General features: G+C 52.1%; 6 protein-coding genes across 7 annotated transcripts; 4 read left to right on the top strand and 2 right to left on the bottom strand.

Moving 5' to 3' along the window:
- Nucleotide 1: 1 nt before the first annotated feature.
- L3040_003923 (uncharacterized protein) lies at nucleotides 2–2246 on the top strand (the record flags this gene model as incomplete). Its single annotated transcript, XM_007294898.2, has 5 exons — nucleotides 2–12; nucleotides 200–266; nucleotides 366–1153; nucleotides 1243–2062; nucleotides 2118–2246. 5 exons carry the CDS (start codon nucleotides 2–4, stop codon nucleotides 2244–2246), a joined length of 1815 nt encoding a protein of 604 aa, XP_007294960.2.
- Nucleotides 2247–2862: 616 nt separating this feature from the next.
- Nucleotides 2863–3546, bottom strand: L3040_003922 (40S ribosomal protein uS11; the record flags this gene model as incomplete). The annotated part of the gene is made up of 4 exons (XM_007294899.1): nucleotides 2863–3014; nucleotides 3085–3245; nucleotides 3357–3384; nucleotides 3435–3546. The coding sequence occupies 4 exons, from the start codon at nucleotides 3544–3546 to the stop codon at nucleotides 2863–2865; spliced, it is 453 nt and encodes a 150-aa protein (XP_007294961.1).
- Nucleotides 3547–3863: 317 nt separating this feature from the next.
- Nucleotides 3864–5668, top strand: L3040_003921 (uncharacterized protein; the record flags this gene model as incomplete). Its single annotated transcript, XM_007294900.1, has 5 exons — nucleotides 3864–3994; nucleotides 4316–4376; nucleotides 4428–4539; nucleotides 4592–4740; nucleotides 4790–5668. 5 exons carry the CDS (start codon nucleotides 3864–3866, stop codon nucleotides 5666–5668), a joined length of 1332 nt encoding a protein of 443 aa, XP_007294962.1.
- A 1284-nt stretch (nucleotides 5669–6952) lies between these two features.
- L3040_003920 (40S ribosomal protein uS9) lies at nucleotides 6953–7583 on the bottom strand (the record flags this gene model as incomplete). The annotated part of the gene is made up of 4 exons (XM_007294901.1): nucleotides 6953–6993; nucleotides 7046–7367; nucleotides 7458–7480; nucleotides 7538–7583. The coding sequence occupies 4 exons, from the start codon at nucleotides 7581–7583 to the stop codon at nucleotides 6953–6955; spliced, it is 432 nt and encodes a 143-aa protein (XP_007294963.1).
- A 194-nt stretch (nucleotides 7584–7777) lies between these two features.
- Nucleotides 7778–8869, top strand: L3040_003919 (uncharacterized protein; the record flags this gene model as incomplete). The annotated part of the gene is made up of 4 exons (XM_007294902.2): nucleotides 7778–8232; nucleotides 8281–8597; nucleotides 8748–8775; nucleotides 8833–8869. 4 exons carry the CDS (start codon nucleotides 7778–7780, stop codon nucleotides 8867–8869), a joined length of 837 nt encoding a protein of 278 aa, XP_007294964.2.
- An 11906-nt stretch (nucleotides 8870–20775) lies between these two features.
- L3040_003918 (uncharacterized protein) lies at nucleotides 20776–23441 on the top strand (the record flags this gene model as incomplete). 2 transcript variants are annotated; one of them, XM_066156602.1, is made up of 9 exons in its annotated part: nucleotides 20776–20868; nucleotides 21518–21560; nucleotides 21615–21737; nucleotides 21795–21963; nucleotides 22039–22085; nucleotides 22164–22408; nucleotides 22566–22746; nucleotides 23030–23347; nucleotides 23404–23441. In XM_066156602.1, 9 exons carry the CDS (start codon nucleotides 20776–20778, stop codon nucleotides 23439–23441), a joined length of 1257 nt encoding a protein of 418 aa, XP_066012180.1. The 2 variants fall into 2 exon arrangements, with proteins under 2 accessions (XP_066012180.1, XP_066012179.1); XM_066156601.1 differs by having other exon boundaries at nucleotides 23030–23333; nucleotides 23404–23407.
- Between the last annotated feature and the right edge of the window lie 2128 nt (nucleotides 23442–25569).

Raw genomic sequence — 25569 nt, 5'->3', positions numbered from 1 at the left:
CATGCAGCAATAGTGCTGATTGAGCTCATATATTAATTAGTTCTCACTCTCGTTTATTCACGCCAGGACGGATCGCTTTGCTTGGAGAGGCATCCAGCTGCTTTTCTGCGCATCATTCATTCTCTCCGTCATCCACCACGGAAACTTGTCAAATCCGCTAAATTCGGTAACCACTCAGTCTACTCCCAATACTCTCTAGCGCCGACGCTCGGTCCAGAAACTCATTGTGGGAAATATTTCTGGTTTCGCGAAGTGAGGTGAACCAAGTAAACATCCCCAGATCAAGTCTTTCGATCTTAATCTTCGTACAACCCTCTCGAAACTTATTCCTCGTTTGATTGATCCCCGTTGACACAATGGCGCAGCAACCTGACGATCCTTTCGTCAACACCAGCGATTTAAGCAGCATAGGGCCGTTCTCGATGGAGTCCGATGCTGCCTTCACCGTGACGCCTCTCGTCTCCCGCCAAAGGATGTCCATCGCAAATAGCGAAGAGGCCGTTCAAAAGAACAACTCGACCTTCATCCAAGACCAACTGAATGTTCAAAGAAGCCCATCGACGGTGAAGGACCACGCTTCTGCTTTGTCCAGACAGCTGTCGGTCAAATCAAATGGTAGCAAGGAGGGCACCACCCACCCAGCTCTCACCAGCTTCTTAACCACAACTCCTGAGAACCCTAGTAAGATCTCCCGCGGACGCGAGTACCCTGAACGTGATGAGACCGGCAGCGTCGATACCACAAACACCTGCAAACTGTCGAAGTCCTCCTCGGAGCGCTCCACCAAGTCAGTCATATCAATGGCAGCAATTGGCACCCACTCCTTTGGTACTCTGCGCGTCCACTCTCCATCCCCTACTCGAGCTCCCAACATCAAGGGCTGTGAGATCCTTAAGTCAGGCGATGTTGCTGTGGTCAGAGATCTTCCTATTGGCGTCATCTTTGGCTATGACACTGTCAGCCTTGGAATTAAGCAATTAGGAGTCTTTGAAGGCGTGAAGAGCCTACCCCATGGTGCTCACTTGATTTGGGCCGGTACTTCAGATGGCTCACTCCGTACTGGCTTTTGGTTGATGTCTGGCAAGCTGGCATCAGACCAATATGGCGAGGTCATTGTTAAGAAGTGGGACCAATATAACGAGTCTCTTGTTGAGTAAGTCAGCTATTCCCCTTGCTGCCTAATACAGCTTTAAAATAAGGTCCGCACGTGTGTTTGAACGTGCGTGAACTGACATCAAATAGGGAGATCAGTGCTGCTGAGATTCGTATTCAGGAGAGCAACCTGCTCGAATTTGCTGACAAGCTCCGAGACTACACTGTTAAGCAGATCGATGGCCTTGATTCTTCTATCTGGACCCGCTTGACTTCGTGCATGAAGGTTGCCCATCTTCAGAGGGTCACTGGCCAAAAGGATTGGAATAACTGGGCTGTGTCTTCAAGCCATGACGTAAAGTTCTATAACAGCACACACACGGATAAAGCCAGACACTATGGCAAGGATGAGGTCTTGGACTTTGTTTTCCCGAAAAATGGGCGCACCTTCTCTTCTAGGTCTATTGGACGAGAGCGAACTGAGCAAGCTATGGATACAAGTTCACACATCATGGCAATCATCTCTGGTTCCTGCGCCTTTGAGGATTCAGATGAGATTATCGGAGAGCTACAATTTTGCTACCTCACGGGTATGCTGCTCGGAAACATCGCTTGCATGGAGCACTGGGCTTATATGATCCGAACCATCTTCCGTGCCTTTCGCCTGGTTGTCGATTTACCAGTCTTCTGCCGAAAGTTCATCAAGGCTGTTCACGCTCAGATGATGTACGACGGAGTTGGAATTGAGGGAAGCATCTTTGACATGGATGGCAGTCTTGAAAATGACCTGAAGAACATCCTGATCACCTTCAAGTCTCGTCTTGATGAGCAGTTGCTGACGGCCTCAACTCGGCTTACTCCAGACCAGAAGGCTGTTGGAGATGCTTTCGCGGAATTCGAGTCTTTCCTCTGGAAGTGGCGCGGCGGTTGGGACTTGAGAGGAAACTTTGTTCGATCTGGTCAAGTCCAAGTAAATCCTTCCTCACTGGACTCTTTCAGATTCCTTGACGCTAATCCTTACACAGCTTGAGGATGGCGAGTTCGTTGATGCCGAGTTGAGCGAGTTCGAGGCCGAGGACGAAAGAGGTGAGTACGCGCCAGCAATAGTCGAGCTGGACGAGGATGGCCGAGAGAAAGGCCTCGTAGATTTGTAATCGCGCAGTTTCTAATCTCATGGGTTGTGCTTAGGTGTAAAGAGAGAGAAACGTCATCGCAAAAAGTCCCGCGCCTCCATCAACGTCAAATTTTAATCGAACCTTCACGCCAACCACCTAATGGCAAGTGTACCATCATCGACGTTCTCTTCTCTTTACGACTGAGCATATTTCATGAGGTTACGCAGCTACGAGGTTACTAGGCAGGCAGGATATAGGGAAGGATAAATGGATAGCGGGCGTCACGGCGGTACTGCATTTTCAATGGCGTTTCCAGAACCAGTCTCTTTTGTATTCTACACAAGTCCGAGCATAGCGAGAGGGGCGTTCATTGCTGCGGAGAGGGAGAGAGGATAATACTACTTGTCATTTCAGGTACTCAGGTTTCTCCTAAGGTCGATTGGGCTTCTCACTTTCGCAAGGAGAGAGAGAGCGTATCTGCAGTCACAATGGGGAATTTTTCTTCTATGATCATGGATTTCTACTGCTGCACTGAAGTGATATGACACGTAGAGCAAGTTGGGGGCCAGGCAATAACCTTGCCGTCCCTCCGCGTGAGTGTCATTACTACAGCGAAAACCACGCCTTCTTCCACCACACAAAGCAAGCAAGCAACCTACAGACGACGACCGCGGCGACCTCCCTTGCGACGGGTGCAGTCCGATGGGGTGGGGGTGACGTCCTCGATTCTGCCTATCTTCATCCCGGAACGGGCGAGAGCGCGGAGAGCGGACTGCGCACCTGGACCTGGGGTCTTGGTACCATTACCTGCGAAGGGAGTTGATTAGAAACCTGTCACGACTTTGTAGTGTTGCTGGAAGAAGGAGCATAGACTTACCTCCAGTGGCACGGATCTTGATGTGGAGAGCGTTGATGCCCAGCTCCTTGCAGCGGGTAGCCACGTCTTGAGCAGCCAACATAGCAGCGTAGGGGGACGACTCGTCACGGTCGGCCTTGACCTTCATGCCGCCGGTGACACGAGTGATGGTTTCGCGGCCACTGGAATCACCCAGGAAGTCAGCCTATGAACCCATCTCACAATCACGTCTTTATGTATCCACCACTTCTGCGCGTGGGAGGGACTTCTCTTCTTGAGGGAACTCGACGAACCTAAGATCGGTGACATGGACGAAGGTATCTGCATTTTGATCAGCCAAGGATTCTTTCTGGGTATAGAGAAGGGCTTACCATTGAACGAGGCGAAGATACGGGCGACACCGAAGACCAACTCACCATCTCTGACCTGAGGGCCGAGAGAGATGTTTTCTTGCGCTGGGCGGGCGGCTTTCTTGGGAGGCATTTTGTCGTTGATATCTGGGAGTGATCGATTTCGTGAGGTGCAAATGTTCGCAACCAATGCGAAATTCGTGTGGTGGGATGGTACCTCGCGTAAAATGGTAGCGCCGTTTTCCGGCGCTAGGAGTAGCGCGGCTTAGCGTGGCTGGGAATTCTGAGTATTTGAGCTCAACTTTTCTTTTCCTGACTTCCATACTTTTCCTTCTGCAATAACATCGACAACAACTCCAGCGTGCATTACGACTTAGGTAGTGGCCTGTCGATGAAACCTGGGTCCTGTACCATGTGAGAGACGCGATATCCTCTGGGGTACCTGTAGCAATGGCTGCGAACAACATGAACGACACCGCAGGCGAAACCAAGATCGGCTCCGAGGAGTTCACGATAGGCATTATTGGCTTGGGCGACATGGGCAAGATGTACGCCCGTAGGCTCAGCGCCGCAGGATGGAGGTAAATCTCTCCTACCCGTCTGTCGTTGGGCCCTTTGCTCTCATGGTAAGCTTCCCTTCCCTTTTCTCTCCCTTCTCTTCTTCATGATGACTTGAGTGCATTTGGCTCGAGTATTGTCTTCCGCTGGCTTGAACACCATTCTGGTGCCAAGCTGGTGGTTGGCTCTCACTGATGAAAAATCTCAGCTACCTTAATTTTATTTGTCTGAAAAAATCCTCTCCCTCTACTGCCCTACTCGAACTTATTTGGGTTCCTCAAGCTAACAGGGCATTGTATAAGTACAGGGCACACACCGATTTTACGTAGGCTTATATGGGGCAGGGTGAACGCGTGCGACAGGGAGGAGAAATACGCGGGCCTCCGCGAGGAATTCGCAGGCATAGTAACTACCTAGAGATAGCACCCTCCGCAACAAGTGCTGAGACTTTCATAGAAACAAATAAACATCATTCCCAATGGACATCTCGTCTCCCGCGCCAGTGACTACATCATCTACAATGTTGAAGCAGCCTCGATTGACAAGGTGGCTGCACAGTACGGACCTTGTATGCGCTGGCTCGATTTGCTCTCCCAATTAATGCTGATGTTTCACCATAGCTACGAAGCAGGGCGCCATCGTCGGCGGTCAAACTTCTTGCAAAGCTCCTGAAATTGCTGCCTTTGAGAAGCATCTCCCAGCAGATGTAGACATTGTGTGCTGCCATTCTCTTCATGGTCCAGCTGTTGATCCCAAGGGCCAGCCGCTGGTAGGCATTCTTCAAGGCATCGATATCTTCCATCCTAACCACCAGCCAGGTCCTGATTAAGCACCGTGCTTCCCAAGCCAACTTCGACAAGGTCGAGAATGTCCTCTCCTGCCTGGGCTCCACTCATGTCTACCTCTCTGCAGCAAAGCATGATCGAATCACAGCGGACACCCAGGCCGTAACCCACGCGGCCTTCCTCAGCATGGGTAAAGCGTGGCATGCCAACGAGCAATTCCCCTGGGAGATAGCCCGCTACGTGGGTGGCATTGAGAACGTCAAGATCAACCTTACTCTGCGCATCTACTCCCAGAAATGGCACGTTTACGCTGGCCTTGCCATCCTGAACCCCTACGCCAAACAGCAGATCAAGCAGTACGCCCAGTCCGTAACCGACCTGTACAAGCTGATGCTCGGAGGCCACCGAGAAGAATTGGAGCAGCGCATCAAGAAAGCAGGCGCCAAGGTCTTCCCCACCCAGAACTGGGATAAGCAGCTCCTCCTGAAGGACGAAGTACTCGACCGCTTCTCCCTCGGCAAGAAACCCTCAACGCCGCTCCCCAATAACCACCTCAGTCTCCTTGCCATGGTGGACTGCTGGTCCCAGCTTGACATTGTCCCCTACGACCATATGATCTGCTCCACGCCCCTCTTCCGCCTCTGGCTGGGCGTTACGGAGTACCTCTTCCGCCAGCCCACTCTGCTCGACGAAGTCATACGCGTGGCTATTGAGGACAACACGTTCCGTAGCGACGACCTGGAGTTCACATTTGCAGCGCGGGGCTGGAGCGAGTGTGTTACTTTTGGGGACTTTGAGGGGTACAGAGATCGCTTCGAGAGCACGCAGAGGTTCTTCCAGCCGCGGTTCGCGGACGCGACCAAGGTGGGTAACGAGATGATCAAGACGATCCTAGAGAATACGAAGAAATGAGGGATGGCGGATGACTTGGCGTGCTCGCTGGATGGCCTCGTGGGCGCTGGGTATGCACTGTGTGTAATATTAGGAGTGGCATAGGCTGTGCTACTTTGCCTATCAATATAATGTTCCCTGGCGTGCACATCGCTCCGTAGTCTCCTCCCACCCTTCTCCCTTTCGCAGGGACTTAGGTCAAAGCTGGGTGATAGCTCGCCGGATTTTTGGTGAGTTTAGTAGACCGTAGCTGCATAAAGTACTAAAGAAACACACCATGCGACTGACCATTAAATGAGTACCCGCGCGGCCTCACTCGAAGAGATTGACGACTTTCCCTCTGGAAGTCAATATTCCAGACTGTAAAAAGTGCCCACTCCATCCTAACAAAAATCTACTTCGAGGAACACTGTCTTATGCCTGTCGGCTTGCAGGAAGCCTTCTCAGTCGATTCTAGATTTTTTTTATTTGTTGCACATCGCACCGAATATTCATTCCAAGCTGGGACATTGACAAAAGTGGCTGGGGTTTCCATATCAGAGAGCCCGGCGAGAAAAATGCTGCGTGCCGTGTGGTTTCTTTTTTTTTATGGAGGGTGGATTTATGTTTCTTAAACTCGTTTTGCTGCTCATCGCACAGAATGACGATTGGTCTCTCGGGACATAGAAAGGAATTTCGAACATTAGTATGTCAGGAGAGACCCTACCTGGATGGAGTCCTGGTACATGGTCAATGGTCCTGGTATCAGTTTGTTGCATATCGTGCTGAATGTCGAATGAGCTTTACATCGGGGATACGAATATTGGAAGTCCGAGATGACCCAAAATGTGTGGACGAGGGATTTCCAGTTTGAAAAGCTCTCGTTACAGATCGCATTCGTTTCCAAGATGGCTTTGGGACACTGAAGGCCGACTTCGATATTACGATCCTGTCACAAAGTCCGCCTGAACTCTTGCCAGAGATTTTGTCGCATATCGCACCAAATTCCCACCGATTTCACAGTCGAATCAAATATTGGAAGTCAACTTTGACATTCGCATCCATAGTCGAAACCCGATTCATGTCTGGAGTTGCTGCTCGAGGTCGGGTTCTTCTGCGCGTCGCATACTGTCCCGATATCTAGTCCTGGTCACAACACATCATACACGGCATCAAACCCGCAGACCTTGTTTGTAATTCCCTGTATTGCCGGTTGGATCTCTCGTTCATTTGCTCAAAATCCTACAACCAGCAAAGCAGAGCCCATCCTTCGCAAATGCAGTAGAGCCAATTCTCCCAATCCACGCCCCCAAACATTCCCATTCCTTAACGGTAAGACTTTTGGTATCTTGCTCTGGCTCCGGGACCTATCACACACGTTAGAATGACCAAAATTATCTCCAGAAGAACATAACCCACCTCCAAACTTCTTGGGCTCGCAACGTCTGTTGTCTGCAACCAACAGGGTTCGGTCGTATTGGACGAGGGACTGCTTCAGGGCGTTCTTCGAGTGCTCGTCAACGAACTTCTGGTAGTATGCGACGATTGATTTGCTGATGGCTTGACGGATGGCGTAGACCTGAGATGTGTGTCCACCACCAGTGACTCGGACACGGATATCAACGCCGGCGAACTTCTCGAGACCAACGATGAGGAGAGGCTCGTAGACCTTGAATCGCAAGATTTCTGGCTGAACCAGGTTGAGGGGCTTGCCGTTAACCTTGACAAGACCTTTGCCAGCCTAATTCCATTTCCAGTCAGTATTATCATTCCTTCACTTCGACTAAGTGTTCGAAAGCGTGCGCGAAATTCGTGATCGCATCGTTCGTACCTTGCAGTGGGCGACGGCGGTGGCTATTTAGAATTTTGTCAGCACCTCCCTGGATCGCAGTTTCTAGGTTTTGCTCATACCTGTCTTCTTCTTGCCGAAGCATTGAACGCTCTGAGATGAGGCCATGTTGTCGAGTGTGTCGGGGGAGAGTGAGTTCGTGATAAATCAAGTGATGCTGGGGCCTTGAATTGAAGTGAAAATTGGATTGATTGTGGGTGCTAATGTCGTTACGGACTAGCGGCTCCTCTGCGTTATCGTTATCAACTTCCTCACGTGCGCCCTCGACTTCAAACACTTCCAGACATCGATCAACATCAACAATGTCACGCAAAGGAGTAGGTCTTGCGGCCTTTGATCGCTCGAGAATAACATCTGCCCAATATGCATCCCATGGAAATAATCTTCGCAGTTCCCATTCGACATCCCTTGCTACCCAGCTCTCGGTCTTCCGCTCTCTCCTTCAGCAGTTCGCCCAGACCCATGCCAAAGACATCCGTTCAAACCCCAGCTTCCGTGCAGAATTTGCCCGTATGTGTTCAGCTATCGGGGTAGATCCGTTAGCAAGCAGTAGTGGGGCTGGAGGCAAAGATGGAGGCGGGAGTTTCTGGGCACAGCTGCTAGGTGGAAGCGTGAATGACTTCTATTTCGAGCTGGCCGTAAGAGTTGTCGAAGTCTGTGGGGCAACAAGAGAGGAAAATGGTGGACTTATTGGTGTTAAGGAAGTCCGGGATAGGATCATGAGCACCAGAGCTGAGGGAAGTACCGAGATCACAGAGTAAGTGTTCCCAAAGCGACACTCTAGAGTGGGACTGACACACTCAAGTGATGATGTCCTCCGTGCTGTTGGTACTTTGAAACCTCTCGGGTCTTCCTACTCTACCCTTAGGGTCGGCCACAAAGTCTACATCCGCTCTGTGCCCAAGGAGCTCAACATCGATCAAAGTGCGGTGCTGGAGGCAGCGCAGGTACTCGGCTACGTTAGCGTATCAATGCTGATGTTAAATCTGCGCTGGCCAAGAGCCAGGGCAAAAACCGCCGTCGATGATCTTGTTTCAGGGGGTATGCTCTGGGTAGATCAGCAGTGCGAAGAATGGGAGTATTGGAGTCCTGGATTTATGCTCGACGCTGAAGAAAGAGCCAGTGGGCAGTGGTTGGAATGGGATACCCAGGAAAAGATCCTATCGAAGGAGACCGCGGACCCAACACCCTCTAATCTCTTCGGGCCTGCCCGCCAATCATAACATAAGGGGCATTAAGCAGTCCAGAAGGCACTGCCAGGACTTTAAGTAGGTGAAGCAACCGGTGGACGAAGGTTAATGTCAGTGGAACCCCCCTACAGTGCCAGTCAGGTCGATATACTGATTGCCTTGATAAGTCTCGGCCACTGGTCAAGCACGGCATTATGGAAATAATAAATATGATAGACCAATGCAGAATGTTGAACCAGCAAATACACCATTTCGATTTTCAGGAGTTGTGAATACAAATAGGTCACCCTTGATTATCCATGGTATGCAAGACTGCCAGCAAAACAGCACCCCAATACAAGCGACCTATCCCAGCTCGTACTTCAAACCACCGTTCTGAACAGACCAGCCGCTCCCTAGACCCTAGCCGATCGTCAATCCTCCTCTGTCAGAAGCTGTGTCGAATGCGTGGGGTGTAGCGAGAATGCTACAGGCAACTGTTCAAGGATGGCGTTTGCGTAAAGAAGCGATTGGCATCCCGGATCGCAGCTCCCCCCTCGCTTTGTCTTTCACGAACGGGCCGACGACACCCCGCAAGCCCACCAAACACACACTGGTACTCAGATTATCACCAGCAGGCTTCCGCTCCAGACGATGAGCCCAGAGGTGCCCTTCCATATCCGTAGAGAGAGCGAGCGAGCTGGCCGAGCAGGTTGTCCGCAGGAGACGTAGTGATTCAGTCGTAGCTCGACCCCAGGAGACAACACGAAGAAGACTACCGGTATCCCATCTCGCAAGCCTCTCACCGAATCCCGAGTATTCTTGTGTGCCCGTGTGGAGATCGTCCCCACCACATCACATCTTGGGCGTGTCATCTGCCCCCCCTTCGGGAAAAAAAAAAAAAAAAAAATTGTTTTCGACTACTTAGAAGAGTTTTCCATGTTGGTTCTCGCCGCACCAGGTGAGCTTGCTCGCTTGGTGTAGCTGGATCAGGCCCAGCAGACGTTAGCTTGAGCCGCTCTCCCGCTGAGGACAGCGGCTCGAAAAAACTCCTTCCCTCGAGTCGGTGGTTTTCTAGGTAGCCCTCTTGCATCGCACAATCGCAAGGGCTCTACCAAAGTTTTGGCGTTTTTTTTGCTTCTTTTTCCTTTTTTTTCACCTCCCTCTTTTTTTTTTTTTTTTTTTTTCGATTTTGGTTTTGTTTTTGTTTTCGACGGCGCTCCGAAGCGAAGACGTCACAGCCCGTTGACTGAACACTGGCTCGGGTTACAACAGCAATGTTTTTTTTTTTTTTTTTTTTTTTTTTTGGTTTTGTTGTGGCGACGTGGCGGGTTCTCGCTCTACCGGAGTCTGCCCACAAATCCACTCGATGACCTGTGAGGATCCGGTCTCCAAACGTAACTCGGTAGGTTGGACGGTTCCGGATTCCGGAGGCCCGATCGATCCCGTCCCCGTTGATCAGATCAAAAGACAGCTTGTCTACCAAGCCATCCCGCCTGCTGGATGCACAAAATACATGTACCGGTATCTTGTCACCTTTGGACGACGTGCGAAAGGGCAGGCTGTGGGCGATGTGGTCTGTAGCTTCAATCTGGGAGCTCCTTGATGAATAGTGTCGCGGACAAGTTTCGAGTATCTCTCTCTGCGTCTTTATTTCACATCTAATTTTTTTTTTACAAAGCGTATCTTTACTGATGGTTGGATGATGGGACTCAAGAAAGCTGTGTGCCGCGGTAGGCATATCGACGCACTGCCGCTACTACCCATATGGTTCTTATCCAAACATTGTTGGTTTTCTCTGCGCACCTAAGCACCCTTTTACAGAGCCCTCTCCAATTCTATGCATGCTTCTGCTGTTGCGGCACTGTCCAAAAGTTCAAGTATCATGCCACTACCTGAAAGAATGGCCTCCGAGAACGCGATGGGGAATGGGGAGAAGAGGATAGACCTGAGGAGGCCTTTGATGAATCCTTGGAATATATCAAGACTGATGAGCCAGCCTGACATCAGGCCGTGCTTCTGTCAGTACCGGGATGATACAAAGTTCTACGAGAGTGATGAAGCCGGTGTTCAGATATAAAATCTGTCTTGTCGGGGAGTGGCAGTCCTAGGGACCCGTCAATACGATGACCAATCTCATCTGTGATCAACTGAGTGGGCTGTTCACATGGGGTACTCATGGACGGAAGAAACCCGGTCTGCTGTTTGCGTGCAAAATGGAAAAGGGCCGAGCTGGCGCAATCGTCTATCTGGAAGAGAAGCTCGTCATCTACCACGAGTGTTCGTAAACTTCTTCTTCTCGACACGGGAAAATGAGTGGACAAACGAACCCATCCTGATCTGCACACCGAACAGGGAGTCAGCTAGGAATAGGAACTCTGCCACGTCTCTTCTCTTCTGTCGAGTACGGTACCCATCTCGATATCCTTTGCCGATGTGCGTCTGTGCAAATAGGCAAGCTACCGGTATCAACGTAACAGTGATGACCAGGCATATGATGATGACGATGACCATCAGAGTGGTGACCGTGGACGGTTTCATAAGTTCAAAGTGCTGCAGATTTTCCTGGCCACAGTGGTCATTCCGGTGATGGTCGTGGTTTGCAGGGGTCGGTCTGGACGTACCAAATGCTGCTTGCAGAGCACTGGAAATCTAACTGAGCAATCTTATACCGCATCTGATAAGATATCTGCCCCGTACTAAACATGGTTATAAAAGTCCTTCTTGAGCTCTAGGGCGAGGTACAAAAGAGCGAAGTGGGTCATCGCAAACTGTTTTGTACTCTGTGCTCCGTACATCACCCAGACGCTTGCCGTGGGATGTAGCGCATCTGTTGTTGGACTGTTGTTACAGCAGTGCCGGGGGTGGGGGTTGACATCGGTCAAATGTTCGTCGAGGCGTAGTGGACGACGGGGGATGCAATCATCCTCGGCACTTCGTGTTGTAATGATTATCGCGCTCGGACGGTCTATCAGGACCGATGGTCCTCACGGAGTAGCAGCCCACCATCGCGAACAAAGGACATCGGTGGACGGGTGGAATAGGTAGCCAACTACCTACACTACACATGCGGGACTAGGCAGACTACCTAAGAATAGTGGGAGTTGACCTCACTACTGCAGGGCGCCCCAGGGAAGGTTTCCCAAAGTCGCGAGGTTAGCTCTTACTACGCTTAGGGAACATTTACTAGTACTTGTATCCATGGTGCTTCTTCCCTCTGACTCCTTTTCATAAATGCTTGTGCCGCTGCTAATGTAGGCGAGGCCCGGAACCTAGTCTCGCAGCTCTGCGCTTAGGGTGTGATTCTGGCAGGAGACCGGCATTGGCTTTTACCCAAGTAACGGCAAGGATACGAATTCGCGCTTAGCGAGACCGCTTAAAGAAGCTTTTTCCCAAGTCAACATTGGAAAGCAGACTCGATTGACGTGAAGTCGCTACTTACTCCGTAGACAATCATTCTTGATGGAAGAGACGATGCCAGCGCACAGACAACACACTAGCGGTGAGCTGGGTGACCAAAGATGATTCCAGAGCCGATATTGCCCCCACGAGACCGAAAACGGCCACAGTTTGCATTGGGGGATAACATGCGGATAACCTATTCGAGGACGTCCAGAATCGTGTGGCATGCACCCCTTTCCCCCAGATCCCTCGACGCGAGTCGCGACATGTGACTTCGGAGAGCATCGTCGCTATCGCACGAAACTGATGTCACAATCGCTCGTCTTGTGCCGAGATACGTGGTTCCAAGCAAAGGACATTCCGTGAGGCCAGAGTCGAAAGGGTGAAAGATCACCATTGACATCGGTCGTCCCGAGTGAAGGTCCGGAGCAGCAGATGGCCCGTCCGGGAAACTTCAGGCTGCAAATCGCTCTCTCAGACAACTAGAGCCTGCCGAGGCTCGACCTCTGTTGACAGCTTCGTAGGAGGTGGCTACAAGGCGCGAAGTCAGGGATGAAGGAGCGGAACTGTGCCGTGCGAGACTCCCATGCAGGGTTGACTCCATACCAGAATACAGTACGGTAGGTAGATCGCTTAACACGAAGACAAAGCGTTCTTCCGTTTAGGCGGCTCGAGTCATGAGGCATTTGCGAGTCGGGAAGCTTTCACAATTGCTCTATCGAGGCTATGCTCCCACCGCGAGGAGCAGTTGGACATGCCCTTCCGTACTTCAAGCCTCGACCCTGATACGGTGATACGTAGAGAGTAGAAACGACACCGGTTTGAAAAGCTCACGTCCAGTTTCCTCCTCCTCCTCCTCTCTGCCATGCTCGCTCAAACTCGAAGGGAGCAACATGTGCCCTTTGCCGTCATAACCCGTACGTCTCCCCGGGATTGGTTGGCCCAGAGACCCGTGCCGTCGTCGGTGATGCAATGTGCCCTTGTCTGTCTGTGCTGTCTCGACTTCGACAACCCAGAACGATAACCTCGCAGCTTCTTCGTGTTTGGTTTGACGGCAACCCCAATACAGTAATACACCTCGCGAGGGATATGACCCGCCCGGGCTTACTTGAGTCCTGTCCCAGATCCCAAGTTACATGCTTACCCCCCCCCGTGCAGAGGACGGAGAGCATCGTCAGGCTTCAGCGCATCGAGATGTACATGCAACCTCGGGGCTGACTGTCGTACTCTGTACATACAGTAGTGTTACACGTACGCCAAGCTCTATCGCTGCGGATACAGAGCTTGGTCTCTCACCACTAGCTCGACAATACTTGTCAACACTAGCGTGATGCCAATTGATACTGTGACAACTTGACAAAATCGGAATCCTGGAGATGAGATTCAGCAGAGAGGTTTGTTATCCTATCCTCCCGCTGGGATCTCCTCTACTTCAAGCTTCCTTCGCGAGCCTCCTCGGACTTCCACTCGACCTTCGAAGTCCGGCGTCTACTGCGTACCTACGGACAGCGGAGGACCCACGGTGATGCCTCCGCTGGCCCCTGCGGGTGGTAGCCTCGGCATTCTGGTGATGTCGCTGGGCTAGCCTGGCTCGGCAGGAGGAGTGAGCGATCCTTGGGTCCTGGAGAAGATATCTCCGCGCGGTAAGGCCAGATGAGTTGATGGCGGTAGATCATAGCCCTAGTCCGCCTGCTAGGCTTTAGTCTGTAGGTTGTGGCTGGAGCAGGGGAGAGTAGAAGGACTACGTACTAGTGGTAGGAGCTCCGGCTGTCTGGTGCTGGGCTTGGCCTTGTCTATGCATAGGTAGGTACTGATATGCTGATATCCTTCTAGTTGTAGAAGTACGGGAGGAGTGGTACTATGCGCGACGCTTACGCATGCCTATCTCAGACCACCAAGGGAGACGGACGACATGATGGCTTTTTAGAGTTTGAAAGCGAGCGGGGAGTTCCTGGAGTCGCTTCGTCTTGGCGATGGCTGGTGGAGGTGGCGGATGCGTTGTTTACTGAATACTCGGTAATCTCTGAGCCCCTGGCCAGTGAGTGAGTGAGTGAGTGAGTGAGTGAGTGAGTGACCAAGCAGCCTCTGTGCTGTGGTCACTGGCCACCGCTTCTCCTCAGCAGGGGGACAGTACGTCGACATGTGTGCCCATCACTTCCTTTCAGGATTTGCAGGGAATTTGACTCAAAAAAAAATTGAATTGCTTTTACTAATACCAATCCGAGTTTCCCCCTTCTCAGCCTTACCCCGGCCGCCTGGGCTAGAGACGCGCACAGTCCGTAGATGTTTCCATGTACTACGGTACTACTAGTAGGTAGGTAGTTAGATGTCAGCTAATCATTCATCCCTGAAAAGTGTTTCCGAGTACGAGTAGAGTGGCTGTTGTCGTCGGCCCGTCTCCGACCTCTACTTACCTATCTGACTCCCTGTGAAGATCAAGGAGAAATAGAGGCCGTCGATTGGTTGGCGCTGGCTATGTTGAAGTTTGACGACCGGTCTTACCCAGGGCATGACGATAATCATGACCTCGCGAATCTTGCGAATTTTGGTTGCTCGCTGGATCACGGATCGGCCCTAACAGCCGGCCTAACACGCCCCTTGCTTTGGCGTCTTCGCATGGCATTTCGAGCAGCCAGCGGACCACAACTCCTTCCGGTAGATGGGATTGTTTACTTTTTAGCAGAGGCACCATCTTGGCTTCCGACGGAGCCACTCAGGAGGCCCGGAGCAGTGACCGTCCGGAGCGTAGTCAGGGCGCTGTCGAGAAACCCCATATCCGTTTCTGCGGGTTGCCGAGAGGCCGGCGATTTGAGCGAGCGCTAGCTAAGGTAGTAGCAGAGAGCGCCAGGGCTTATTATCCTTACTCTGGACGATACGGGAGCGAACTCAGATCCCAATCCGCTAACGATCAACTCTATATCAACGATCCAGGAATCTCGACTTGCGCAACATCGTTCCCCTCTCCGTCCGAAAGGCTCCCGCTTTGGCACCGGCGAACGGAGTAAACATTGCGAAGAAGCTACCCGCCTCCGCCCTCCGCCTTCCGCCTTCCTGAATGCGCACGCCGTGCCGAGTGAGTTGCGGTCCAGAAGCCCAATGAAGTACTCGATGCGAACGATTGATCAACGCACGAGGGGGTGGCCGAGTGGAGTTGGTGCTGACCCAAATCAGCACCGCCGGCTGTCAGATCTGACTGGCTGGTCGGCTGTTGCGGGTGTGTAGGACTTGTTTTCTCTTCCTGCCCGATACTACTACTACTATTTTCGATCCAAACCGCAATATGGATACCGGTACAGTTGATAAGTAGTCATCGTGTGGGCCCGTAAATCGCAAGGTTTAAGCCCCGTCCTTGACCCCAGGATCAGGATACGGGGGCTGGCGCTGTTCAATCATACCGCATCTACCGGTACCCTGTATATGTGTCGGTCTTCGTACGAGAAAACCCGTTATGCTTCGCATCCAATTTCGATGTCATCGCAACCCGAGGTAATCCTAGGAGCGGGCTGGAGAGAATGGCGAGAAGGAGCCACAATCAGCGATTCTCTCCTGCGCCTATTCAAGAAAGTAAACGCTCTATCCGTGACTACGTTCTTCACAGAATCGGTGCTCGTTCTGCACCTTTTTTTTTTTTTTTTTTCCATTCCGCGCCTCGGCTGACCATTCATCCTCACATCCATCCCTCCTCCATCCTTTCTCTCCTTCGCCCGGGGCCAAGGGAAGTCAAAAGGTGCAGGCTGCGACGTCGAGCATGCAACATCTCGTCACGGCATTCTGATAGGATGAGGGCCAGGTAATCATGAGAAGATGTCGGAAATCAAAAACGATGCATCACACATCTTCCGCCGCTCTGGTGTGATAAAGGGCAGGACGGGGGACGGCGCAAGTCAGCATCAAGTCAGGTTGGTCGGAAGACAGGACGTGATTTGATGTCTCGGTACCGTAGATGTCGAGTCGACACGAGTCGTTTGTCCCTTTCTTTTCCCTGCTGGTGAGAAAGAAAGGCAGAGCCAGCCATCCACCCCATCCGAAAGAAAGCATCACCGTCCAGACAGCTTCGCGGAGTGGAAAACGGCGCGCATGCACGGTATGGTAGCATAACCCAAGCCCACCTCTGCCGGGTTTGTCATCACCAGAACACGATTTCTGCCCGTCCTCGCTCCCCTCCTCCGACTCCTTCAGCGCCAGCAGCAGCAGCTGTCGTCGCCATCTTCCCATACGCGCTAGCCAACTTCCCTACCGTACTTATGATATGGCAAACACAGTTAATTAAGCCTTGATAGTAACGCCTAGCCCTTGCGAACGCTGATCAAGTCCCGAAGTGCAAAATAGTGTTGAGTTTCTCTTGCGCAGCAGCGCAGCAACGCAGCAAGGACTATTTTCTATCGTGCCTTCGAGATCACAATCGTTAGTTAGCCTATCCCGTCCACCTGGGTCGGCTATGCAAGCGTTCCTGTCCAAGTGCAAGTGCAAGTGCAAGTGCAACGCCCACTACCCTAGTGCCCAGGCAGTCACAGTACAGTAGCAAGACAGCACCAGCGTGATCTCAGATTCGTGGAACCAGGACATCCCTCATCCCCAGCGTCGGCCACCGGCAGTGAAGCAGTGTGTAGTCTAGTCTACCGTAGATTCACCAACACCGGCGGGGAGGGGCGGGGGGCTTGCCAAGTCGCATCTCCCAAGACTCCGCTACAGTACAGACAGTACCCGTACCTACCTACCGTAGTCCTCGCCGAATCTGCGGAGAACTGCTTATATCAATATCGCGCTACACGCGCGCGCCACGCTGGTTTTTTTTTAGGGACGGCCTTCACATACGGTAGTAGTACATCTGGCATGCGAAACTCTCCCACCCACCCGTTTTTAACTTCGCGACATGCCGCGACCCAGGTCTACGTACGCATCGTGCATCTACCCGCTCGAGGCATCGTCGAGAAAAGGTAAGTAAGTACCTTAGGTAAGTGAGTGAGTGAGTGAGTGAGTGAGTGAGTGAGTGAGTGAGTGCCTACCTACCTACCTATCCTTCTCTCCTACCACTGGCGCGAGCGAGGAGCATCAACTCAACTCAACTCAACGCAACTCAGCTCAACTCACACATGCTCCGAACGAGTGCAGGAAGACGACCTGTGAGAAGGACCCACGGCAACACCTACCTGTGCGCAACGCAGTAGGACCACGACTTACTACGTACTACGTAGTATATTGACTTCCGGCTCCGATCAACCACGTTGAACTCGAACGATATCTTCTTGTTTGTTTTTCTTCTTCGCCTTCTTCTTTTCTTCTTTTTCCAGGGCGGGTTTCAGACCTCGTTTTACGCTAGCCTCGACACGAAGTATAATTGATGCTTGGAATCTGGAGTCCAGCCGGCTGGCGGGTGAGATACCTAGGTAATCAGCTCCTGATTCCCCATCACGCTCCGTGTATCTCTTCCTGGCGGAGTGGGTAGGTAGGGAACAATCAGTGCGCCCGCTGCCTGGTGACCGGCATGCAGCCTCTCTCTCTCTCGGTTACAGTCAACAGAAGCAAGCGGACGTCCTACCTCGTACAGTATTTTATTTCACCATCCCATCTCAATTCGTGCTGTAAACAACCCAGCAGCAAAGACAGCCGTCGTGATAATGATAAAAAAAAAAAAACTAGCCGCACGAATCGGCGCGATCGAGCTCCGTCAGACGGACAGAGGATCCGGTACCTATACGGTACCGGTAACAAGCTCCACGTTCGTTATTAACCGTACGAGGCCATACCCAGGGACCGGAAAAAGTTCGGACTTCCTAAGCGAAAGAAAAAAATCTCAAGAGCGGTCGACCGTTCACTCTTCGAACGGATCTCTGGAAAAGGTTGAGTGAGATAGATGGTCACTGTTCACTGTTCACAGATAGAGAGGGCTGTGATCGTGTGAAGAGTAGAGTCACGAGTCGACGGCTCCGGGGTCTTTCTGAACGTCAAATTGTTTTTTCTATTTTCCAAATCCTAGAAGAATAGGATCAGTATCGTCAATATATATATTTTTAGATGTGAAATTAAAGACTTTCAAAATCCTGATTGAATCGAAATTGGATCGAGATTTAATCGAGATTTGGATACTATTCGAATCATGGATCAGGAAGTTGTTCAGATGAAGACTTTGAACCTCGTATAGACCTGAGAGAGATTGATGACGCCGATCTATGCATCTAGTTATTAATAGTGTAGCTCTTTTCGCGTTATTGATGTATGATTGATATGGGTTGGATGGGGAGGGACACTTTGCTTCCACCGACTTGTAATCGAGGGCCCGCAGGTGAAAACACGATCAGATCGTAGAATCCGCATCTACCACCCGCCTTCTAGCCTTTGAAACAATAATTGATTGCCAAATCCTCAGCGCCGCCGCCGGGGGGATTCCGATCACCTCATTATCAGGCACTCGAAACGGAAGTGACATAATTTCACGTGAGCACCATATCATAATTACGGAATCGGCCGGATGGGCCCCGCAAGCTTTATTGGCAAGGCGGTGGGGTGCGTGAGAGGGGCCTGATGGTGAGGTAGGGTTCCGGAGGTTTCCTCCGATTCGGTTTCGAAACTGCTTCTTTTTTTTTTCCCCTTCCAAAAGTGCTATCTTCTGGAATGACGAGTCGATTATCCAACACAGTCCGCATTTCCAAACGTTTTGTAAATCGATTGATCGATTTGACGAATTCTTCCCGGAATCAACGCGGCCGTAATTGCTCTGCAATCTCTGCAATAGCGGGGCTTGAATGTGGAACTAAGTAGGCTGTACATTACTGTGTCTGTTCTCGAGCCTCTCGCTGCGGGCCTTTATTACCTCATCGAAATTCCTCGAGCGGAGGAGAAGAAGAAGAAGAGCGAGCACTAAGTACGGAGTACTCGCGCGCTGCACTTTGCTATCCGCCGGATTGGCATGTTCTGCATCCCATTCATCGAAGGCTTGAACGGCCCTAGGCTGCTGATTCCCCGGCGTCGATTCATCTGATCAAGACTCGAGCCCAGCTTGGGATAGCCTTGGTCGGTTGTTGAGAGGTTAGTGGGCGGTGGATCATCCATCTGGGAGTTCGGTAAGCTACCTCGTATAGTCGCAAAGTCATCGACGTAATAACGCTTGGATGTGTCGAGGTGGTGACGTTGGATACCGGCATGAGTGCACGTTTTGACGTGAAGGCGTAGGTAGTTGTAGTAGTGTTGGAAATGCGAGCGCTGGCTAATAGGGGACGGCGGTAACGGTCACTACAATTTGGTGCCTATCGGACGGCGTGTAGGAGGTGTAGGAGTAGGTAGGTAGGTAGGTTGTGTTAAACTTGAGAGGGCTGACTGGTGGTTGACAGCTGTAACGGTCGCTATAATTTGGTGCGTATCGGAGGGTAGGAGTAGGTAGGTGTGTTAAACCTGAGAGGGCTGGCTGATGGTTGACAGCTGTAACGCTCGCTATAATATTTGGTGCGTATGGGATTGGAGGCCAGCACCAGAGGGAGGGTTCCTCGCCGTCGCCGTCGCCGTCGCCGTCGCCTCTGCTATCGGTTGCTGTTGTCGGTCGTCGTCGACCATGCCCCCGGGACGTGAGCGAGATTGATTTGCATACCCAATTCTGCTGAGATGCACATGTCACACGTCTCGGCCCTGTTCTGTTCTCCTCGTCATCGCTCGTCCAGCGTCCAGCTGCCATTCGACCATTCAGCCACTCATCGGCAGTCGGTACGGTAATGTCTGTCTCGCGATCTCCACCCTCGGACCGCCAAGCTGGACAGGACCCACCTCGATTTTCAGTTGTACGTACGGTAGTTGTAGGTCGTGAGGTCGTGCGGTTGTGAGGTTGTGAGGTAGTCGTTAGTTGTAGTTGTAGTTGTAGTTGTAGTTAGTTGGTTGTCAGAGGGTTGGTAGCGAGTTGGTAGTTAGTTGGTAGTTAGTTGATAGTTAGTTGGTAGTTAGTTGGTAGTTAGTTGTTAGCTACCCAGTAGTACGTAGTAGTTGGTTGTTTGGTTCTTGGTGGTAACTTATCCTTGCCCATACCACACGGACCTCACCACCTCACCTCTTTTTTCCTCTTTTCGAAATTTCCCTCTTTTAACCCCCTCCATCCCCCCCCTCTCCCTCACAGGCTATAACCCAGCGCAGCGCAGTCTAGCCCAACCTATCCCAACCCATCCCAACCCATCCCAACCCTAACTCTTTCGATAAATTCACCGCTATCCCACTTGTGGAAGCCCCCTAGGCTCTAGTGGAGAAGTGGAAAGGGAAAAAAAAAAAAGCATTAACAACTCAGTTGAATTCGCGCAGTTCGTGGCATCAGCAGTGCGCCATCGCCCACGCTAGTACTGCATCGGGGCAAGCGCGGCAGACGGTCATCCTAAAATTTCATTTCACACGGTCCTTGCACTTGTTTGCACTTAATCCTGTTGCGGCCTCGCTCGCTCTTCTTTTCCTTCGACGACCGACCGACCGACCGACCGACCGACCGACCGACCTGACCTGTTGATCTCAGCACGCACGGCGCTACGTCTGCCATCTCTGGCTCGCTCTCGTGCTGGTGCTGGTGCTGTGCTGTGCTGTGCTGTGCAGTGCAGTGCTTTGCTTTGCTTTGCTTTGCTCTGCTCTGCTCTGCTTTGCTTTGCTTTGCTCTGCTTTGCTCTGCTCTGCTTTGCTTTGCTGTGGGTATTGCAGCCAATCATCCATCCTCATCCCACGCCCGCATCGGTCCCAAAGTTCCTCTCCGGATCGACAAATAATTGATGGTGTCACTACCCTTCTTCACCTTACCGGAATCGAATCACTCTCTCCCTACCACCTCTCCATCTCCTGCCTGCGCTCAACCTTTTGTCGCTGTGACAATTGATTAATTTTGACCTTCCTTTACTACACCTACACCTACACTTTTTACCTTCTTCAGCTTCACTCATTCATTCTCTCTCTTCTCACCCGCACCTTCCTCGTCATTCTCCCCATCCACCTACCACCGCCACTTCCACCAAAACCCTCAACCCCCAAAGTCCCTCTTCTCCCCCCCCCCCAAAATCCTCCGTCCGAAAGACTTTCAACCGGACACTACTCGATACACGCCGCTCCTCTGCCGGCAAGCTAAGACACAAAAGCCGAATCCCCGCCACTGGTAGCTCTTGCGACGATTCACGTACTATCTATTCCACTACTACTGCAAGCCCCCCCCCCCCCCCCCTCCCCCCCCCCCCCCCCGCCAGCTAAGCTTCCTCGGTCCGTCTCGACTTCGTCCTCGTCCTTGATCTTGACTACAACTTCACCTTCCCCCCCCCCACCCACTTGCCGCCGGTACATTATCTTCGAGGGCGCACGACCATCAGAAGTGAACATCTTAGGACACCGATTATCTTTCCCACGATCCCCCACACTCGAACTCGAACTCGAACTCGAACTCGACCTCAACCTCGATCCAGTCTAAACCACTCCAACCTTATAAAAGCCCGATCCCCACCCCGCGCGCAAAGTCGAGTCAACTAGCAACGAACCACTTCCCTCGATACTCGATATCTCCGGTGCTATAGTATGTCCTTGGTTTCCCAGCAATTCTCCACCGACACCATCTCATCACTTCCAGCCGCACAAGGCGCCGAAGCCGAACACCTCTCCGTCGAAGCAACACTGAGCAAGCTACTCAGTGTTTCCGCCAGCTCGCCACCTCATTCTATGGATAGAGGTTCCGCCCAGTATCCGCAGTCAGGTTTGCATTCACCGTTCAGCGCGTTCACCGACACGTCATCTGAAGATTCTCCCGCAGATCACGCGTCTGCTGCGCAATACCCTCCCCAACCGGACTTACGGTCCCACAACCCGAACCCGAACCAGAACCAAAACCCGAACCCGAACCAGAATCACACCCAGAACCACAACCAGAACCACAACCACAACCACTACCCTCACTCGGCCTCCGCGACCCCGACCTCCGAGTACGGCGTCTATCCTGCCTCGGCGCGCTCGGGTTCCTTCCCCGGCCACATATAACGCCCGTATCATTCGTCCAGCAGCCACAGCAGCGGCAGCAGTGGAGGAAGTATGGCTCAATCAACTAGTCCGTCCTTGCCTCTACAAGATGGTCGCCCAAATCATCAAAGCTCCCAAATCAAATCTGACCAGGATGTTCCTATAGATCCATCCATTGCTGCCTCCAGCCCGACCTACCCTCCACACAGCGGCCAGTACTCTCCCTACCACCCGCAGCAAGACATGCAACACGGTTACGCCAACCCCCCTCCCACCGGCGCCATGTATGCTCAACCACGACCGGACTGGGCTGGCTACGCCGGCGGCCAACATCCAATGCACGGAGGGTACCCAGTCAGCGGGGCTCAAACACCAACCTCCGCCGCACCATCGGGTGCGCGTCCTGGACAGGTATGTTCTCCTGATATGTCTTCCCTAATCGCAAGTGCGGGCGCGCTGTCTCCTGCGCGTCGCCAGACGGGCGCGTCACCCAGTTCCCTTCCCCCAACCCCAAGTCTTCCATGGCCTTCCGATCTATCGTAGAACATGCTAACCACGTCCTTGGCAGGTCTACTCCTTCGTCCCCATCCCCGGCGCCCAACAACACAAGCGTCCTCGTAGAAGATATGAGGAGATTGAGCGTATGTACAAGTGCGGCTGGAACGGCTGTGAGAAGGCTTACGGTACCTTGAACCACCTGAACGCCCACGTCACTATGCAATCGCACGGCCAAAAGCGCACCCCCGAAGGTAAGCTAACCCCCCTCCTGCTCGTTGGGAACTGTCGTGGTAGACTTCGCGACGTGTTGTGTGCAGGTGTGCCACGCACGACGTTTTTAAATTAATCGGACGGGTTTGTCCATCGCTAGCTACCCCAGTCGTTCCTTTCCATGATACGCTAGATGATTTTCATTGGCGTGGAGCTAGGTCGAGACAGGACTGGGGATAACCTCACTCCGTCCGAAGCTAGCATGGGTCTCCCAAAGCTTCGGGATTTCTTGTGTGACACACGCTAACGCACCCCGCCTTATAGAATTCAAGGAGATCCGCAAAGAGTGGAAGGCCCGCAAGAAGGAAGAGGAGACTCAACGCAAGCAAGAGGATGATCGTGCTCGTGCTGCTGTCGCACCGTCTGACCAAGGTTCCGACGCCGCTCCTGCGGGCTATCAACAACCTGGCCGATCTGTCCAACTTCCTCCCATCGGCTACCAACCTGGTGCCCCAGTGCCTGGCCCTTACCCTCCCGCCGGCGGTGTTCAACAACTGCAGGAGTACGGTACCAACCACCTCCAGTATTCTGGCTACCCAGCATCGCCCTATGGTGCCCCAAACCAGATGTATAACAACCAACGTCATTACACCCTCAGCCATCTCCCTTTCTAGAATCCCATACTAACTTTCAATCAGATAATGGTGGCCCAGCTCCCAAGTATGAACAACACTGAGATCTCGGTGCTCTTCCCGCCCCGTCCATTGGCGTCCTCGCGGAAATGTTCATCACTTTCGATCAGACGTATGCCTTTGCGGAGGATACAATCGTCACTTCATATTGCCTTTCAAGAACGCTTTGTATCATATGGGGTCGTTTCATGCATTTGATTCGGTGTCTCGTCATGTGTCCTCTCACTTCTTAGACGCCCTTCGGATCCTATTTCGCAATGAGATAAGGATTTGCTTGGTCTGATAAACTTCTCTCTTGCCTTCTCGTCCAAGGCTTGGTCAATCTGGGAGGGGGATGGTCGGTTGCATTTTGTGGTTTTTTCTTTTGGCGGCGTCATCCAGGGCTTTCGAGATCAGGTGTCGGAAGATTGGCAGGCTGCTGGGTTTCGCCGGCAGCAAGGTCCAATCGCCTTTCAAATTTTCTCTATCCCTGAGTTTTTTTTTCCTTCGAAAAATCTCTGGCTGCATACACGGGAGTCACATTCCTCATGGAGTGAATGGGTTGTGGGTTTTGCTTGTTTTGCGGGCTTCTCCATGCATGCGAGGAACCATACACCAGAAGTCATTGCAGAAGGGGTTGCAGAAGACTTTGGAACAATAATTGAATCATTAAAATGACTGCGGTCCCGGGTGATGATGATAGAAGAAGGTGATTTGTGAGATGTGTTGACGCAGCTTGCGAGATCTGAATGATTGAGTGCCAGGTGGCGGACAGGCTCACTCTTATACCCAGAAGGAATGAGGAGTAAGCAAGTCGAGGTGGTCTCGGTGGTCTCAAATCTAGTTGTTTTCTGGCGGTCGCGCCTTGATAGTAATTCACTACTGGTAGATAGTTCACACTCTGAGCCAGCGCGTGCAGAATGCTTCCCTTTCTCCAGGGCGAGCTCAACCAACGGAGGATTCTTAGCGGAAGGTTCTGCTTGCACCGTCCGCCGCTCGAGTCATCGCTGCTCGAGTCATCGCTCTGCTGTCCTCTGGGGCTACGTCGCCGAGCCGGGTCTGCGCGTAAGAGGAAGAGCAAGAGGAAGAGCAAGAGGAAGAGCGAGAGGAAGAGCAAGAGGCAGAGCAAGAGCTGAAGTAAAAGCAAAAGCAAAAGCAAAAGCCAAAGCAAAAGCAAGCAGTACAACAACAACAACAGCAACAGCAACAACAGCAATATTAAGTCATAGGCAGTCCAAGCAACGGCAAAAGCCAAAGCCAAAGCAAGAGCAAGAGCAGGAGCAAGAGCAAGAGCGGCACAACAACACCAATGATGATCAGATGAGAAGGGGGCGCCTGACTAAGGACGATGGTGGGATTATTTTTTTCTTCGGCTGCTGGCTGCTGGCTGCTAGGCAGGGTGGTGGTGGTGGTGGCGGTGGCTGTTCCCTCTACGGAGCTAGATAGCTAGCTTAGCCTGGTTGGCTAGCTGGCTGGCTGGCTGGCTAACATGCGTAAGTGATCAGGCTGGCCTGGGAAAAGGAGAAGGGGGGGGGGGGGGGTTTCTTTTCTTTTTCTTACTTTTCGGTGTGGATACAGGCCCGATGATATATCTGTGTTTGCGTTTGCGTTTGCGTGTCGGTCGGTCTGCCGAGGGGTTGGTGTTGTGCCGCAGCGGCAGGGCTTCCTGTGGTGTTGTTTGGTTTTTTTTTGGGGGTTGGTGCTTGCGCTTCGTGCTCGGTTCGGCGTGTTCTTGGCTCTTGTTGATATACCGGTACATATGTTTGGTGCGATGTTGGGGCCGAGGTGGATTGGAGTTCGGTGGCGGACCAGGAAGGTGGGGGGATGTGAATGTGTTCTATCCCACACATGAGTATACCCTTGTTTGTTGTCGTTCATGCGAAGACAGGAGCGGGATGCCGAGTTGCCCCCTTTTTTTTTTCCGCTTACAGTCCTTGTTTGGTTGGCGGATGCGGAAGTGACGAGGTGTGGGACGTAACTAGATGCGGCCTAGCTCTGAGGGTAAACCAACCTCCCTTTCCCCCCTCCTCCGATCGAGGATGTCATCCGCACACAAACAGCTTCCAACACTCGCTTCTGCCGAGACGGCCCGCGGCCCTTTCTTTTCGGCGGGAGATGATGGAGCGGACGGAGCTTGATTCATCGCTTGCATCGGTATCGTGGATGCCTGATGCTACTACCTATCATAAGGAT

This window comes from Drepanopeziza brunnea, assembly GCF_022702325.1.
Source record: "Drepanopeziza brunnea f. sp. 'multigermtubi' strain 214-2 chromosome Unknown ctg5, whole genome shotgun sequence".
Classification (NCBI taxonomy): Eukaryota; Fungi; Ascomycota; class Leotiomycetes; order Helotiales; family Drepanopezizaceae; genus Drepanopeziza; species Drepanopeziza brunnea.
This window is presented reverse-complemented; position numbering and strand designations above follow the sequence as displayed.